At 48.8% G+C, this 18,936-nt stretch overlaps 1 protein-coding gene across 1 annotated transcript in view; it reads right to left on the bottom strand.

Moving 5' to 3' along the window:
- The window catches only part of GRIK3 (glutamate ionotropic receptor kainate type subunit 3), a 653,994-nt gene extending 635,073 nt beyond the window's left edge, over positions 1-18,921 (bottom strand). The window contains exons 1-2 of the mRNA XM_086954197.1: positions 18,784-18,921; positions 9,268-9,538 (exon numbers count right to left, since the gene is read on the bottom strand). Coding sequence (XP_086810323.1) covers positions 9,268-9,538; positions 18,784-18,921 — 409 coding nt within the window. The remainder of the gene's footprint in view (positions 1-9,267; positions 9,539-18,783) is intronic.
- Between the last annotated feature and the right edge of the window lie 15 nt (positions 18,922-18,936).

Genomic DNA, 18,936 nt, shown 5'->3' with positions numbered 1-18,936 from the left:
ATATCACAATTGCAATTGTGATACGAGCCGGACACACGCCATTAATGTTGGGGTACGTTGCTCACATCTGCAGGATGTGTGGATATGACTCACAGCAGTGCCCAGACATAGGAGGGGGGTGTAGATATGACTCCCAGCAGTGCCCAGACATAGGAGGGGGGTGCACAGGACTCCCAGCAGTGCCCAGACATAGGAGAGGGGTGTAGATATGACTCCCAGCATTGCCCAGACATAGGAGGGGTGGCTAGATAGGACTACCAGCAGTGCCCATACATAGAAGGAGGGTGTGCGTAGGACTGCAAGCATTACCCAGACATAGGAGGGGGTGTAAAAAAGACTCCCAGCAGTGCCCAGACATAGGAAGGGGTGTGCACAGGACTCCCAGCAGTGCCCAGACATAGGAGGGGGGTGTGGTTATGACTCCCAGCAGTGCCCAGACATAGGAGGGGGGTGTAGATATGACTCCCAGCAGTGCCCAGACATAGGAGGGGTGTGTGCACAGGTCTCCCATCAGTGCCCAGACATAGGAGGCGGTGTGTGTAGGACTCCCATTAGTGCCCAGACATAGGAGGGGGGGTATAGATATGACTTCCAGTAGTGCCCAGACATAGGAGGGGGGTGTGCACAGGACTCCCAGCAGTGCCCAGACATAGGAGGGGGTATGCACAGGACTCCCAGCAGTGCCCAGACATAAGAGGGGGATGTAGATATGACTCCCAGCAGTGCCCAGACATAGGAGGGGTGTGTGCGTTGGACTCCCAGCAGTGCCGAGACATAGGAGGGGGGTGTAGATATGACTCCAAGCAGTGCCCAGACATAGGAGGGGGCTGTGCATGGGACTCCCAGCAGTGCCCAGACATAGGAGGGGGTGTGCACAGGTCTCCCAGCAGTGCCCAGACATAGGAGGGGGTGTAGATATGACACCCAGCAGTGCCCAAACATAGGAGGGGGTGTAGATATGACTCCCAGCAGTGCCCAGACATAGAAGGGGGTGTAGATATGACTCCCAGCAGTGCCCAGACATAGGAGGGGTGGCTGGATGGGACTCTTAGCAGTTCCTAAACATAGAAAGGGAGTGTAGATATGACTCCCAGCAGTGCCCAGACATAGGAGGGGTAGCTGGATAGGACTCCCAGCAGTGCTAAGACATAGGAGGGGGTGTAGATTTGACTCCCAGCAGAGCCCAGACATAGGAGGGGGTGTAGATATGACTCCCAGCAGTGCCCAGACATAGGCGGGGGTGTGCGTAGGACTCCCAGCAGTGCCCCAACATAGGAGGGGGTGTAGATATGACTCCCAGCAGTGCCCAGACATAAGAGGGGGTGTAGATATGACTCCCAGCAGTGCCCAGACATAGAAGGGGGTGTGCGTAGGACTCCCAGCAGTGTCCAGACATAGGAGGGGGTGTAGATATGACTCACAGCAGTGCCCAGATATAGGAGGGGTTGTAGAAATGACTTCCAGCAGTACCCAGACATAGGAGGGGGTGTATATATGACTCCCAGCAGTGCCCAGACGTAGGAGGGGGTGTGCACAGGACTCCCAGCAATTCCCAGACATAGGAGGGGGGTGTAGATATGACTCCCAGCAGTGCCCAGACATAGGAGGGGGGTGTAGATATGACTCCTAGCAGTGCCCAGACATAGAAGGGGGGTGTAGATATGACTCCCAGCAGTGCCAAGACATAGGAGGGGGTGTAGATATGACTCCCAGCAGTGACCAGACATAGGAAGGGGTGGAGATATGACTCCCAGCAGTGCCCAGACATAGGAGGGGGTGTAGATATGACTCCCAGCAGTGCCTAGACATGGAAGGGGGTATAGATGTGACTCCCAGCAGAGCCCAGATATAGGAGGGGGTGCGTAGGACTCCCAGCAGTGCCCAGACATAGGAGGGGGGTGTATATCTTACTCCCAGCAGTGCCTAGACATAGGAGGGGGTGTAGATATGACTCTGAGCAGTGCCCAGATGTAGGAGGGGTGGCTGGATTGGACTCCCAGCAGTGCCCAGACATAGGAGGGGGGTGTAGATATGACTCCCAGCAGTGCCCAGACATAGGAGGGGGGTGTATGTAGGACTCCCAGCAGTGACCAGACATAGGAGGGGGTGTAGATATGACTCCCAGCAGTGCTCAGACATAGGAGGGGGGGGGGTAAATATGACTCCCAGCAGCGCCCAGACATAGGAGGGGGTGTAGATATGGCTCCCAGCAGTGCCCAGACATAGGAGGGGGGTGTAGATATGACTCTCAGCAGTGCCCAGACATAGGAGGGGGGTGTAGATATGACTCCCAGCAGTGCCCATACATAGGAGGGGGGTGTAGACATGACTCCCTGCAGTGCCCAGACATAGGAGGGGGTGTGCATAGGACTCCCAGCAGTGCCCATACGTAGCAGGGGGGTGTAGATATGACTCCCATCAGTGCCCAGACATAGGAGGGAGGTGTAGATATGACTCCCACCAGTGCCCAGACATAGGAGGGGGGTGTAGATATGACTCCCAGCAGTGCCCAGACATAGGAGGGGGGTGTGCGTAGGACTCCCAGCAGTGACCAGACATAGGAGGGGGTGTAGATATGACTCCCAGCAGTGCTCAGACATAGGAGGGGGGGTAGATATGAATCCCAGCAGCGCCCAGACATAGGAGGGGGTGTAGATATGGCTCCCAGCAGTGCCCAGAAATAGGAGGGGGTGTGCATAGGACTCCCATCAGTGCCCAGACATAGGAGGGGTGGCTGGATAGGACTCCCAGCAGTGCCCAGACATAGAAGGAGGGTGTGCGTAGGACTCCCAGCAGTGCCCAGACATAGTAGGGGGTTTGCAGAGGCCCCCCAGCATTGCTCAGTGAAAGGGGGGGCATTATCATTATCATACAACAACTACTTGTGTGTATGTTTACAGCCCTAACCTGTGACAGTCCTGATAGTGCCATAGCAACACATCACTTACAGCAGTGTCCCACTCCATGGAGGTTTGATACCTGTCACACACTGCGTGACACACCACATGCGGGAGTGATGTCAGATGACACATGCCGATCCACCCATGGAGTTTGCAGGGAACCTACACACCATACCATCATGACTCAATAGTGTGTAGTCGTGTAACAGTCACCAAACAAACAGAGCAAAAAGGATAAAAACACTGTCATGTATATCCCGGCCCTGATATGAATGTACAGGTGGTGAAACATGTACTGTTTCATGGAAGGAACAGGGTTGAAACACCTTTGATACAAATCAATAAATTAGGAGTTGTGTGCTCTTACAAATCAAAACATAAGGGTAAGGCTGTGATCTTATATCAAGTTTTGCAGAGTTCCCTGAGCACAAAAGTATGTGAGTGTATCTGTTTGATTTACAGATGATATCAATTCAAACAATGAAAGTCCATATCCATGTATCCAAGTTTGAAAAAAGTCCTTATTTTATTTCTCTTCCAGATGATCACGAAGACTTGTGGATACAGCAGTACAGTCCTGATATGATTTACAACAGCCAAACGCCAACACTTGTTTCGTCAAGGGGCATCACCCAATGACTTCCTCAGGGCAAAAGAATGATATCACTTGCAGATGTAAGAGCGGCTGAGTATCAGGAAATTCTATAGAGCAATCCACCTTAGAGTGGTATCGTAATTTTATTCCTCACTAGTGTCTTCAAGAGTCTGTCAATCTCATTGTAAAAACGATAGGCAAAATAAGCCTGTATATCTTGAGACCATCAAGTATGTCTCGAGCTCCCGTATGCGATCTGTATCGTTTGGACAGCGTGTTGCAATGACACGTGTTGGCGTTTGGCTGTTGTAAATTATATCAGGACTGTACTGCTGTATCCACAAGTCTTCGTGATCATCTGGAAGAGAAATAAAATAAGGACTTTTTTTCAAACTTGGATACATGGATATGGACTTTCATTGTTTGAATTGATATCATCTGTAAATCAAACAGATACACTCACATACTTTTGTGCTCAGGGAACTCTGCAAAACTTGTTATTGTGACAATAATTACGATTGTAATTTACTGTCTCTTGACAGCGGTGGGTGGTAGCTGTCTGTGGTTCCCTTGATGCCCCATTTTGAGATAGTAAGCTGTAAACTTATTGCTACATAGGCTATGCGCTGTTAAAACCTCACTACCCATCGTTCGAAGTGTGCTGTGATCTTATATATCTGCATAGTGTGTAAGTATGGGCGGAAAATCCGTTCCGCTCGCGGATTTTGCGGATTTTCGGTAAATTCGCAATCCGCGAGATTGGCGAATTTCCCGCAAAATCCGCAAATCCGCGAGTAGCGGATTTTATGGCTTGCTCGGACTGTTCGCGTGAGTTCGCGGCTTCCCAGTTCAACTTTGCGCTCCGCGAATAAGCGCTAAATTGCAGAAATACGATCTTCGCAAAACTGAAACTACTTACCAGGTTCAAAAGTTCAAGCTCATCATTAGTAGCCATTTCTTGTAGTGCTTCCTGAGGGGCCCCTCCAGAGTTCAGTTGCCTACTTGCAACTATTATGTGACCCTGCTCTGACCCTCAGAATAGTTACACATATGCCACAAAGGTCCTGAATTACAGCTAAGGGAGACAAGCAGGAGCCAGGCTGGAAGTTCAAATCCAGTGACACATTAATCAGCCCCTAATTCATTATTGTCAGTTGGGGCAGGGCAGGTGTTGTAACTAATTTTGCAACAATGAAAGCACTTAGCAAGTGCAAAAGATCACTAATCAGGAAGCACTAAGGAAGCAGGTGCCAGATAAAAAAATATTCTGTGACACATTAATCAGCCCCAAATTAATTCAGGTCACTTGAGGCAGGGAAGGTGTGCTTTGCTTTGCCACAATAATGTACACTGGACAACCAGAGGGTGCTGTGATGAAACAGAGGGTGGCATGGGTGAGCCAGAGGGTGGCATGAGTGAACCAGAGAGTGGCAGTGGTGACAGAGGGTGGCAGTGATGAAGAAGAGTGTCCCAAACAGGCTGGACACGTAGAAACAACAAGTTCGCAAAACTTGCGACCCGACAGGTAAGTTCGCGTTTGCGAAATTGTACAAAAACCCTCGCGAACTGGCAGAAACCCGCGCGAACACAAATAAAAAAAATCCGCAAATTTGCGAGAATTCGCGGATTTTGCGGATTGCGAGTTCGCAAATCCGCAAAATTCGCGAACGCGAGATTCGCAAAATTCGCCCATGCTTAATAGTGTGAACAAGGCAGATGGTGTCCATGATGGCATTTATACATACTACAAACACAACTACAATGAGTAGCATGGATGGCACAGATCAATGAGCACAACTCATCTGTGAGCAGGCATGGCCATTCCCAAAAGGAAGGTCCAAAAAAAGGAACTCTGCACAAAAGTAACCACAACAATTGTGCAACTGTCTGTAGTGAAGATCTCATGTGTCACTGAGGAAGGGGCACTATTTTGGACAATGTCTGTATGCAAACTGCACACACACTAATCAAGAGAATTTGCTGGAACATTGGGATAGCACATAGATACCTTGGGCAACCTCATCACCATCAGAAAATAGACATCTTTCACAATACCAAAACATTAACATGACACCAACTCCTAGGCACACAGCACCTAAAGCAAGTACCTGAAATGCAATAGTTCAGAATGAAAAAAAATGCTTTATTCAGCTCCTAAATTAAAATTAGTAAATAAATGAGTCCATGCTCAAAGAAGCCCAATGGCCAGTCCAAAATACTGTTCATGACAGTGGTGACGCTGTGGAGGTTGTCACCCCCAAACTTGCCTGCACATGGTGGAATTAGAGGTCTGTTGACCCATGAGGGGCATCATCTGGGTCAGTGACCGGCACCACAGCGACAGGAGAGGGAAGGGTAGGTGTAGTGGGTGCAGGTGGGGAGGATTCCTCCACAGTGGCTGCTGCATCGCAAAAGGTTGAAACATATACTTCGCTGCACACTGCTGCTAGTTCGGACAGGCTACCACCTGACCCCAGGGACACTATGGAAGTGGAGGTAGAGGGTTTGTGAGTCAGGTGTAGTGTGTCTGTGGCGGCGTGAGTGCTGTCTGTCCCCAGTCCCTGTGGGTGTGCCTACATCCCCATGAGATTGTGTGCCTGAAGAACTGTGCCTTGACCTCCATGGTGGTGTGCTAGTTGTCCCTGTTGGTGTTTGTGCCCTTGTGTGTCTGTTTGTTCTTTGGACAGGTATGGGAGAGGGGGATGTGGATGGGTCTGAACGAGTGGGGGGAACGGACCGCTGCAGGAGGGCAACTGCTGCTGTCAGTGTTGAGTCTATGGACGATAGACTCCGACGTTGGTCAGACATGTTATCTGACATGCCCTCCACGAATGACAACAACTGTGTCAGTATCTAAGTTTAGCCATGGAGGACAGTCAGCATTGATGTCTGACCAACAAGAATCTGCGGGAGTAGGTCCACATACTCGGCAGTGAGGGCAGCAGGGGAGACAGGGGCAGGGGCTGCGGTGCCAGGGACTAAGGAGACATGTGGGGCAGCTCGTACAAAAGGGACACTAGCAACTGTGAGGGTGGAGATGGGTTTGGAGTAGGCAGGGACAGACACAGAGATGGAAGAAGGTCTTGCCGCGTATTTCCCCTCCTCCAGGGAGTCAGATGACGATCCGTCCGCATTATATGAAGTGTCCCCTCCAAAAGGTACAGACGTTTGACTCCCCTCAACCCTAATGCCACTAGCTTCCTCCAACTCCTCAGCGTTGGTGGCACTGTGGCTGGGTCCCTCCTCCTGGTCCGTGCTCATGTCTCCTCCTTCTGGCTCGGTTGATGATGCTGTGGGCAAGGAGAAGAAACAAAAATGCATCAGTCACCTGTACACATGTGACACATGAGCACAACATCAGTTGGTCACATAGCAATCATGGCATGCATCATGAGTAACATCCAGATAACTCTGCACATATTTGAGACTAGTACTGAACAGTTGGTATTGACACAATGCTAGTTGGACACAAGGATACCATCAACACACCAGGCCCCAACTTCAATGAGAGTTACACTTAGAAGATTCTGTTGGTTCTCATGATAGCAGACCCTTACAATAAAGTGATGGCACTTAAAGTTTACTAATAAAAAAGCTTTTGTGGTGGCCGTAAGGGCAAACTAACCCACCTCACTCCCCAAGGTGACACCACACTCAGAGCCCTGTAAGAACTTTTGGGTGATCAAAAATATAAGACATAGTGTACATCTTGTGACTCACAATACTTCAAACATTCAACATGTATTGAATGTGTACATTTTCTAACTAGTGAAGAGAACACGTATGTGCCTGCATGAAAGGGCACTTACAAGGAAACGCACCCAATAAATGTAGACACATTCACTGAAACAGCTGGCACCCGGTCAGATGCACCTACCGAGTGCTTGCTGCTGGGTTGTGGAACTCACTCCCGGTGCACATTCGAGCTCTGGATAATCTGTCCGCCTTTAGGCGTGCTATCAAAACTTTCCTGTTTTCTGTACTTGGTTAGCCGTCTCTTTTCCTCTTCCTGCGTGTTATGTTTTAGTACCTGTTCAAGCCCCAGGACGCCCCTTTGCTGGGGCAGCTGTGCACTGTATAAATAATATTAACATTACATAATATAACAGATGAAACACTGGTAGGAATAAATGGCTTTTCAGATTTGCCATATACATGGGCCAACGGAGGTCTTGATGGCTTTACACACATTAGTCTGTACAATTGAGAGCTAAGGAGTTGCAAGACCCAAAAACCACTGTGTGGACATGTATATGGGGATCAACCCACAACATTAATCACTAACAATGGGCTCATTCAGAAGCTGTCAGCTTGTAACACAAAATTTGATAATGTTGTTTCGTGTGCACTACCTTGTGAGACAACTATCATGCAGGCACATAAGTGTAACTTACACACATCGTCATATGTACACATTCAAAACATAAAGAAATAATGACAAGATATTGGGAGTGCCAGGGTACAATCATTAATGTGAGTCAATTTGAAATATGTCAGTCCTCATAGGGGCATCTCGTACCTGATCATGCAGACAAGTCCTAAATCTGGAGAACGCTCAAGCTAATGGGCCTGCAAATGTGAAACAACAAAATCATACCTGCATTGTGGACACACCCACATCCCCAGGCTAAATGACAGCACTAGGGTGCACACCAACACAAAACAGCGTTCCACCACAACTACATACATTTGTGTACAAAAGAATTAGGCACAATCATGTTTTGGAAATAATTACATAGGCTGTGAAGCATAAAATAAAAACACTGCCCACCATCACAGGGGAAGTGCCTGGCGAAACATCACTCATCCAATGCCCACACACAGCTCACACCTTGCAAGGCAAAATCAGGCAGGCCCATTAGACATCCCCTGCATGACACCCCCATCCCTCAGTCCATGTGATTGATACAGATCAAGAAGTGAGAAATCGGAATCAGGGTACACAAAACTGTGCAGCAACGAGTCCAAAAGTAACACAAGCTCACCTCGTGGGGATGGCAATACATATTAGTCACAAACAAACAACCACAGATTTCTGTGAATAGGCACACAGGCACTGCCCAGTGTAACCATGCACAAGCCAAATCTTGTATCCATGTTCAGTGGGCACATGTAGCAGACACAGGATTCATACAAACTATGCCAGGCTCCAATGCCACTGAGGCAGATCCATGATGAACACACATTGAATGGGCACAGTGTTGCATGACACACGTGACTATGATTCCAGGGTGTGTCTGGTGACTGTAGTGGGCACACTGATCTCTGGTTATGGAATGAGCTGACTGTATCATCAATAATCGTGATGGCACTATGCATATCTCACAAATGATGTACATCAGGTCTGAGAACACAACATGGGTCATGCATGCTGCAAGGGATTTGTATTCCAAACCTCACACTACTATGTTGAGACGCATCATCAGGGCAAACAAATATGAAGCACAAACACAGTGCACAGGTCATGGCACAGGCAAGGTACCAGCACATGTCACAGACCTCCCTCCCACGTGATGTGCAAACCAATGTGCAGTCTAATTACCTGGCACCCTAGAAGAACTTGTGCAAATGCCCAAAAAACACAGACCAGGGGACACATGTGGAGGAAAGGGGTGAGGGATGAAAATGGACACCATCTGCATAAGGGGGAATTGAAAGTACAATGCACAAATAGCCTGGCTGACCAGACACCCAACTGTGGGAGTAGTTCCAGGCTTCAGAGCACTTCAAGTAGCAGCTGACACACAACACTACAAACAGCCATGTACATACCCCCTTCTTGCTGCTGTCTTTCCTGCAACTGCGTATGGAGGTCTGGAAAGACCACTTCCAGGACCCGGAGCATGTGGGGGTTGAGATGACGGCTCCCACCATGCTGGCGTGGAACTTCCAGCTTCAACTGGACCCAGGCGATACGCCGGGTCCAGCACCAGATGTCCTGCCACCTTTTCCTTATGTTTGGAATCCGCCGGCAAGGGCCCCCCATATACCTGACAGCCCTGGCAATGTCCAACCAGATCTCCCCCTTCTCGTAGGCAGTTACCTGTCAAGGAGAGAAAGTGATACAACATCACTACACATGCTCCATGTGCCAGAGACACACATGCACTACATTGATGATGAGAACAGGCCATAGGATGCTGACAGGACTTGCATCATTGTACATGTGAATTTGTCCTGTGGGCAAACCCTAATGCACTACATGCCTATGAAAGACAACACATGGCATAAGGGGGGCAACACACTCACTGATCATGGCACACACTGTACAACACATGCAACTACAGGGTGTGGGATAGCATGTGGCAAGCAGTCACATTTCCTAATCCGCTTAAAAACCCTCACTAGACCAGACAAATACACACTGGCACAGATCATTTGCCAGTCACTGACCACAGTAGGTACAACCATCAGTTTGCACATGTGCCACTTCACATAGAGGTGTCACAGGTGTCATGCTAACTTTGCTAGTCAGGCACACAGCACTGCTCACTTTCCACATCAGATGGGCAGAGCTGATGTATACGTCATGCAGCTGTGGTGCAACACATCACATACTTACTCACCCAGATGACAAGGAACATTCACATACTTCAATGTCCATGAGATCAGAAACATTATTTCTTGAATGTCACCACAGGTCCCCACAAGTCATGAACTTCTTTGAGTACATTCAGCTGTCAGCCTGGGGGAAACACTGTTACATCTCCGGACATTTGTGAATAAAGCCACCAAGGTGTTGCACGCCTGAATGTGTATTTCACAATGCATTGAATGTCACAGTAAGCACAATGCAAGTGAGGAGTGAACACACATGAACTACATTATGCTCTGCATGAGAGACACCACCATGTACACCCCCTGTGACTCTCTCAAAACCACATAGCATGTCTGTCCCATAAATACACAATGCCTGTTGTGACACACACACAACAGCTGCACAGTCACAGCTAGTGCATTCAGCACTCACCTGCTCCCCTGGTCTCCCATACAGCTTGTTTAACTGTGGTAGGAGGGCATCCAGCAGGGCCTGGTTTTCCTCATCAGAGAATGCAGGTGCCCTCTCCACCGTACATGACATGATGTTCCAGGGAATGCAGAGACAGCTGCAGTGTGGTCCACTCCAATGTTGTGCAGGCAAGTGCTCTCTCACAGCCACATACAGCCTTAAAGCTGTGCTACTGAGGGGCTTACAGTCTCAGGAGTACAATGTGATAGGCCAGATCACTTTGCATCTTACCTCTCATCCAATCCCCTTAAACTTAAGGGCCTGACACACATTTGCATGATTTAAAATATTAGCACCAGCTCCACAATCAATTTGCAACATTGTATTTTTTTTACCAACTGACTTTTGCAGGACACCTGTAGCCCACATCCAAATCTCAGTATCCATGACAACCAGGCTGCATTCATGGCCTACTACTTGTCCCCTAGGTGTACCCAGAGCATTTTTTGAGATCCCCTCACGTGTACAGTGCATTTCTCGTCACGTATGGCACCATTACAATGGTGAAACGTCCCGCACACACGCACACACTGTCGGGGTATGGTCCTCTCGCGTACGGCACCATTACAATGGTGAAACGTCCCGCACACACGCACGTACTGTCGGGGTACGGTCCGCTTGCGTATGGCACCATTACAATGGTGAAACGTCCAGCACACACGCACGCACTGTCGGGGTACGGTCCGCTCGCGTACGGCACCATTATAATGGTGAAACATTCCGCACACACGCACGCACTCTCGGGCTACGATGCGTTATACACATTGCGTTTCACACACCCATGTGAATGCAGGTGCAGGGGGATGGTACGTTGCACACGGTCACGTATGGCTAGTGATACGAGGAGCAGACATGGCAAGGATGTAGCAGTATGGTTAACACAAGGATGTCTATGAAGTTCTTGTCAATGCATACTTACATGAGCTAGTCCCAAGGGGTGGCAGGCACTGATATAGCACAGCATATCATTTCATGTTGCACAATCGATGTGTGATGACCTGGTGACACATGTGATGTGTGATGGGGCACTATGTGGTACACTTCACCTTTCCACTTGTCCCCTGTGTATCATCATGCACATGTTGTCATGCACAGAAGCACTGGGATTGCACAGTCATCACTTCCGGACCCTGTCACATGATGGCAGGGACCGTGGCAATTTCTCAGTTGTCATTTTGACTCTTATCAGGTCCCTATGTATTAATGTACTGTGTGTGTAATTCTTAATGCAGATTTTTCATTTTGGTGCCCGTATATTGCATCTGCTGTGGGTGCATCTCTAATGGGTATGTGTTGTGACTGAAATGATTTTGCATGTACGCACACCATGGCATATGTGCCTTTTCAAGGGATTTTGTGTCTGATGGCATCATACATCAATGATCCACATGCATACATGTCTGCATCTTGACAATTGCTGTGGTCTTGAATTGTCACATACACACCTCATTAGCAAGTTGTATGATATGTCCAATAGATATTCCATGTGACCTGGGTCTGTGCCTTGCAGTCAGCTGTCTGTATGGGATGACAACCTTCTAATGCAGGTCTGGTGATGTGTGTCACTCCAGTGATATCTTGCTCTGCTCACTCAGAGAAGCCCTGCACTTTTTTGTGTGCATGTAAAGTTTATTACTATTACTACAGATGTATCTTGGTAATTTTTAAAGTGCCATGAAGCTGCCACATGTGTCCAGGGTGAATTGCTTACACCAGACTCCATAATACCTTGATGTGTAGTAGCAAAGTTGCATGTGCTATGTACATTGGAATATTTCTGGCTGACAGTTGTTCTATATTATTCCTAAATATGTACTGCAGGGCACCACCTCTACCAAGGCCTTTTCCCAACTTGGAGACCATGAGGTAACGTGATTGAATCCGTCGTTACAGATTCACTCAAGAGTTGATTCAGGACTTGACGGACAGGCTGGAACCACATCTCCAACCGCAACACAGGTATCCAACTGCGCTAACACTAAAGCTAAAGGTAATGGCAGCCATACATTTTTTTGCCACAGGTACGTTTCAATTTACCCTTGCTGATGTGGGGGTATGTCCCAGACCATGTTCAGCCGTGTCCTACGTAATGTCTTAGCTGCCATAATAGAGCACATTGATGACTTCATCACATTTCCAAACCCTGAGAGTTGAGAGATGCCAAGGGTGAATTATATGCCCTGGAAGGGATGCCACATGTCATTGGGTCCATTGATGGTACACATGTGGCGTTGGTGCCATCGCAGGCTCAGGAGCAGGCCTACCGCAATAAGAAGCATTACCACTCAATAAATGCCCTTGTGGTGTGTCTTGCCAACATGCTGATTTCCAATGTTTGTGCTCGTTTTCCAGGATCGTGCCATGAGGCATTCATCATGAGGCGTAGCAGGGTACCACAGATGATGCTGCAGCTGCGCAATGATCGGGCATGTCTTGTTGGTGGGTATACTCTGTTTGTACTTTAAGTTTCACATTTTAAAATTCTCTGACAAAATTGCTTTACCCTGCATTTCAACACGCTGTATATTTTTAGGAGATGCAGGATATCCCAACATGCCGTGGCTCATGACACTGCTCCGCAGCCCAAGGACAGCTGCAGACCATCTGTACAACAATGCACACGGGCAGAACAGGCGAGTGATTGAGCGAACGTTTGGACTCCTGAAGAGCCGATTCTGGTACCTCGATAAGACCGGCGGATCCCTCCCATACGCCCCGGTCCAGGTGTGTAACATCTTCATTGTGTGCTGCATGCTGCACAACATGGTAGTTGAGAAGGCCGTGCCACTCATCCTGAATCCGGATTTGTTATTTGTTATTTTTCTTATAAAGCGCTAACAATCATCCTGAATAGGATATCACGGTGCTGCAGCGACTATGGTGAGTGGTGGTATAACTTGAGTCCTACCATTTTTGTCTAATTTGGGAAAAAGGAGAGTTTTCAGTTTCCTGAATGATATGTGGCAGTCCATAAGTCTAAGAGCCACGGGCAGTTCATTCCATTTGGTTGCGGCTATGTGGGAGAAAGCTCGCTCTCCCATCCTGGCTCTCTTCACTCAAGTTGTTATTGCTCTTGCTGTGACCTGAGAGCGGAGATTTCTAGATGGTACATAAAACTGAATCCTATTACTTAGGATGGGTGGGCCTGTGTTGTACAGTGCTCTGTGTGTTATACACAGCATTTTAAAAGTTGCTCTCTGCCTCATAGGCAGCCAATGGAGTTCTCTCAAGCAGATCTTGGCGGAGTCAAATTTTCTTTTCTTGCATATGTCCTTGGCTGCCGCATTCTGCACTATTTGTAGTTTGGCAAAAAGATAGTCTGCCATACCTACAAACAGGGAATTTCCGTAGTCCAGCCTTCTCACCAGCAATGACTGAACCAGGATCTTTCTGCACTCTATGGGAATCCAGGGAAGACTCTTCTTAGCAATGTCCTTACATCCAGTCAGACAATTCAGAAAGACAGTTTAGTAACCTGTTTTTAGGGTCATCATTCTCATCCAGGATTACAATTAGTTGGGTGGCATCTGCGTAAGAACAGATTTTGACACCCCACTTTCTTCCTATTGCTGCTAGGGAGGACACAAACACGTTAAACAACGTTGGGCTCAGTGAGGCCCCTTGTGGCACCCCGTATTTGATATTCCTGAGCTGGGATGAGAAATTACCCATGTGCACTGATTGCGTTTCTGTCCATCAAGAATGATTGCAGCCACCCCCATGCTCTATCCCGGATACCTTTTGCTGCCAGAGTTTGTAATAGCAGGTTGTGTGGTACGGTATCAAACGCCACCGAGAGGTCAAGTAATATCACGGCAACTGTTTTCCCGCGATCTACATGCATTCTGATGGTATCCAGCACGGACAAGAGTGTAGTCTCCGTGCTATTGTTGACCCTAAAACCCGTTAGTTTCAAGAAATTGTTAGTTTCAAGAAAACTGGACAATTGCCTGTTGACCAATTTTTTTAAAACTTTAGATAAGTAGGGTAGTTGGGATATGGGTCTATAATTAGCAGGATTATTGATGTCTGAGCCTGCTTTTTTTAGTAGTGGGGTCACTATGGCGTTCTTCCAGATCAATGGGAATTCAGCAGATTCCAGCGAATGGTTCAGTGCTTGCGTTACTGCTGGGCATATTATTGGGGTGAGTTGTGAAAAAATGTGATGTGGACAGGGGCCCAACGGGGAGTCTGATTTTATTTCTAACATGACTTTACCCACTTCTTCTTCCGAGAATGGGCCAAAGCTGGTACAACTAATCTGAGGAATGGGCAAGTCATGGGCCTCTGGACATTCCAAGTTGGAGTGAGAGAAGGAGGAATAAATTGTATCTATTTTCTCACAGAAAAAAATATTCATTTCATCACAGCCTCCTTGAGAGGTAGTCAAACTCAATGAGAGACTTACAGGTCTACATAGTTCTCTGACTATTTTAAAAAGATCTTTGGATGAATTTTTATTTTCAGTTATTCTGCGAGAAAAGTATTCCTTCTTAGCGTTCCTAATGGCTTTATTGTATAATAAGAGTTCTTTCTTATATGACACTCTGGAATCGTGGGTTAACATATGCTAATGGGCTGGGAGGCTTCAACATAAATTGAGTTCAAATCGTAAACCACTGGGCTGCAACACAACTTTCCTGATTGCTCCTCAGACATTGTACTAGCACTTCAGCATGCAGGCCCACAGCTAAACATGAAAAAAATGTTTCTGTGGTAGAGCTACTCCTGCCTGGAGAACAGACACACCACCATCCTGCTTTGCTACATCAATGTTTGCATCTAGTTCACCTAATCCACACCATTGCTAACTCATGATGCAAGTCCCTACACATGCTGAAACCGACCTTCAGATACATCCACTCCTAGTCAAAACAGACAGCCACCCAGGTCCACAACAGCATCCACCTAAACTACATCAACAACCTCTACACAGGAAGAAGAGCCAAACTCCAGGAGGACATTTGCAAACCACAGGCACATGCGCACACCTCATCATCAACACCCCCTGCCACAGCTGCATAACCGTCCACCTGAGATACCTACTAGAGTCAAGAGTGACCCTTGACCCTGCTTGCAGGCCAGTTCGCCACCCTGCCACCAAACAGCTCCACCTGTTCCTTGCCTGCTACTGCGTATAGCGTGACTTTGCAACTGCTGTGACCAGCCTTCCACTGTGCCCTTGCGGTTGCCTACTGCACTTTCCACAGTGATTTGTAACTTGTATTATCTTCCACCTCTGTGTACGCTGTGCCCTGTGTTTCCACTGTAGCGGCTATGGCGTGCTCATGCAATTTAAAATAAACACCCACACTCTTGCTTCTTCGCACCCCTTCATGCTGCTGTCCCTGCGGCAACGCCCCCTTGCCACCACGCTCCAGCCTCCCAGATGCACCTCCCTCCATGCTTTAAAATGTCGGATTCTGTGCGTCCGCACAGTGGATGTACACAGTGGGTGCACCACTGTTGCACTAAAGGTGCACCAAAGGCAACGCCATCTGTGCCCGTATGCACGCGGACCACGCCCAGCACCTAACCCCGGGTCCCCAAAGCCACCACAACACCAGCCTGCTCTACTACTCCAGCACCCTCCACACATGCAACCCTGGACGCAATGACTCCTGCTACCGGGCTACCCCAAAAAACACCCAAGGGACCTTCAACTGCTGGAACTGCAGCTTCTACTGAATCCGGCCCCTCAAACAATCTAACAGAGTACCCACCACCTGCAATGCATCCTCCTTAACACCAACTCTGCTCGCAAGGACGCCATTGTACTCTGGGATCTGCTACACTCAACCACCCCTGACGTTGCTTTCCAGACGGAGACCTGGCTGAACGTCACCTTGGCACAAGACATCGCCATTGCCATCCAAGAGGGCTACCAAATCTCCCGCAGAGAGTCCACCAACAGAGTGGGAGGGGGGATCGCCAACATCCACAAGGACTCCCTCAGAGTCACAAACAACACCAACTACACCCTCAGCACCGCCAAGCATATGCACTTCCAGATCCACACTGATCCTAAAAGCAGCCTCAGAGTGACTCTCGTATCCAGACCACCCAGACCCCCACCACACTTCAGCAACACCATAACCAACCTCATCAGCACACACGCCCTAGCATCCACGGACTTCATCCTCCTCAGGGACCTGAACTTCAAACTCAAATACAAACACAACGCCAAATCCACCGCCCAGATCGACAACCTTGGCAACCTCAGACTGAAACAGCTTGTGACAACACCCACACACACCACTGGACACACACTGGACCCCATGTTGTCCACAAGTCCCCACGTCTCTGTCAACCACACAACCAAACATTGTTGTATTGACCACAAATGCGTCCATTTCACCTTCAGGAAGCACACCAAACACCACACCACCCAACAATTTCCACGCCACTGCTGGGGCAAGTTCACCAAGGACCAAGGTACCACCACCCTCGCCCTGGGACCACCCACCGCCCCCACCAACCCCGACACCACCTCCACCAACATCATACAGTGGATCGACAACTGCACACACACCCTTGCCCCACAGAAGACCTCTGCAACCAATAACAACAACAAGAAAGCCACTTGGTTCACCAAAGCCCTCTGGCCCTCCAAACACACCTGTCGGAAACTGGAGAAGAAGTGGCTCTGTGACTGAACACTACACAGCTGCACAGCCCACAAGAATGCCACCCGCAAACAACACCAACTTATCAGGACTACCAAGAGGCCTGCCTTAAAGGACCGCCTACACAACAACACACACAACACCAAAGAGCTCTTGAACATCGGGAAAGACCTCTACAACCCCACCTCCAACACCAACGACATTCCACTATCACAAGACATGTGGAAATCAGTGTCCACCTTCTTTCACTGCAAGATCACCAACATCCACGACAGCTTCAACAATGATACTCCCTCATCCACCACCCCTGCCACCCCCACACGCACCAATCACCTGACCGCCTGGTCCAACGTCAGTGACAAACACACCATCAAGCCCATAAACTCCATCCACTCTGGATCCCCATCTGACCCATGCCCCCACCATGTTTTAAAGAAAGCAAGCACAGCCATCGCACACCATCTCCAAAAAACTATCAACATCTCCTTCAAGACAGCAACCTTTATGGAGAGCTGGCAGCACGCCGAGATTAACACCCTACTGAAGTAACACAAGGCAGACCCAAATAACTTAAATAACTTCCGGTCCATCTCCTTGCTCACTTTCCCTGCCAAAGTCACGGCGAAGATTGTCAACAGATAGCTGACTCACTACCTAGTAAACAACGACATCCTGGACCAATCCTAGTCTGACTTTTGCAGCAACCACAGCACCGAGACGGACCTCATCACCACCTCCAACGACATCTGGATCCTGATGGACAAAGGAAGACCAGCCGCACTCATCCTTCTGGACCTATCAGCAGCCTTCAACACGGTCTGCCACTGCACCCTAACAGCACGCCTCCATGTCACTGGAATACAAGAGATGGCCCTGGCGGACCACATTCTTCCTCTCCAGCAGTACCCCGAATGTATGCCTCACACACTTCTGCTCTAAGACCACAAAGATCTTCTGCGGCATCCCACAGGGATCATCCCTCAGCCCAGTACAGTTCTATATCTACATGGCACCACTCGCCCACGTTGGTCAACAACACAGCTTCAACATCATCTATGCCAACAACACCCAAATGATCATATCACTCACCAGAGACACCCACACCACCAAAGGCAACCTCAACAGGGGAATGAAGGCCTTTGCAGAATGGATTATGGGTAGTAGGCTCGAGCAGAATTCAGACAAGACAGAGGTTCTCATCCTCAGCAACACCCCATCAGCCTCGGATGACTCATGTTGGCCAACATCACTAGGAACAGGCCCAGCACCCATCAACCATACACACAACCTGGGGTTCATCCTCAAATCCGCCCCCTCCATGACCAAGCAAGTCAACGCTGTCTCCACATCATGCTTTTACACCCTGTGATAGCTCCGCCGGATCTTCAAAAGTATCCCCTCCAACACAAATAAAACCGTCACCCAGGCCCTCGTCACCAGCAGACTGGACTGCGAGAAGACCCTCTATGCAGGAACATCAACCAAGCTCCTGAGACAGCTGCAACACATCAGCACGACTGATCCTCAATGCCCCCAACACAGTGACATCACACACCACCTGAGAGGCCTGCATTGGCTCCCCGTCAACGAGAGGATCACCTTCAAACTCCACATCTAAGCCCAAAAGCCCTACACAACGCCGTACCAACATACCTCAATGACCAACTCAGCTTTTACACCCCTTCCCGCAGCCTGTGGTCTGCTAACCTTGCCCTCGCCACTGCTTAACGAATCCATAAATCCACCGCCGGAGGCTGATCCTTCTCCCACTTCACCACTAAGACCTGGCATACTCTCCCAAACAAC

The sequence above is a fragment of the Lissotriton vulgaris genome, chromosome 2_1 (genome assembly GCF_964263255.1).
Source record: "Lissotriton vulgaris chromosome 2_1, aLisVul1.2, whole genome shotgun sequence".
NCBI classification, from domain to species: domain Eukaryota; kingdom Metazoa; phylum Chordata; class Amphibia; order Caudata; family Salamandridae; genus Lissotriton; species Lissotriton vulgaris.
The sequence above is the reverse complement of the archived record's forward strand: the minus strand, read 5'-3'. Positions and strand labels throughout refer to the sequence as shown.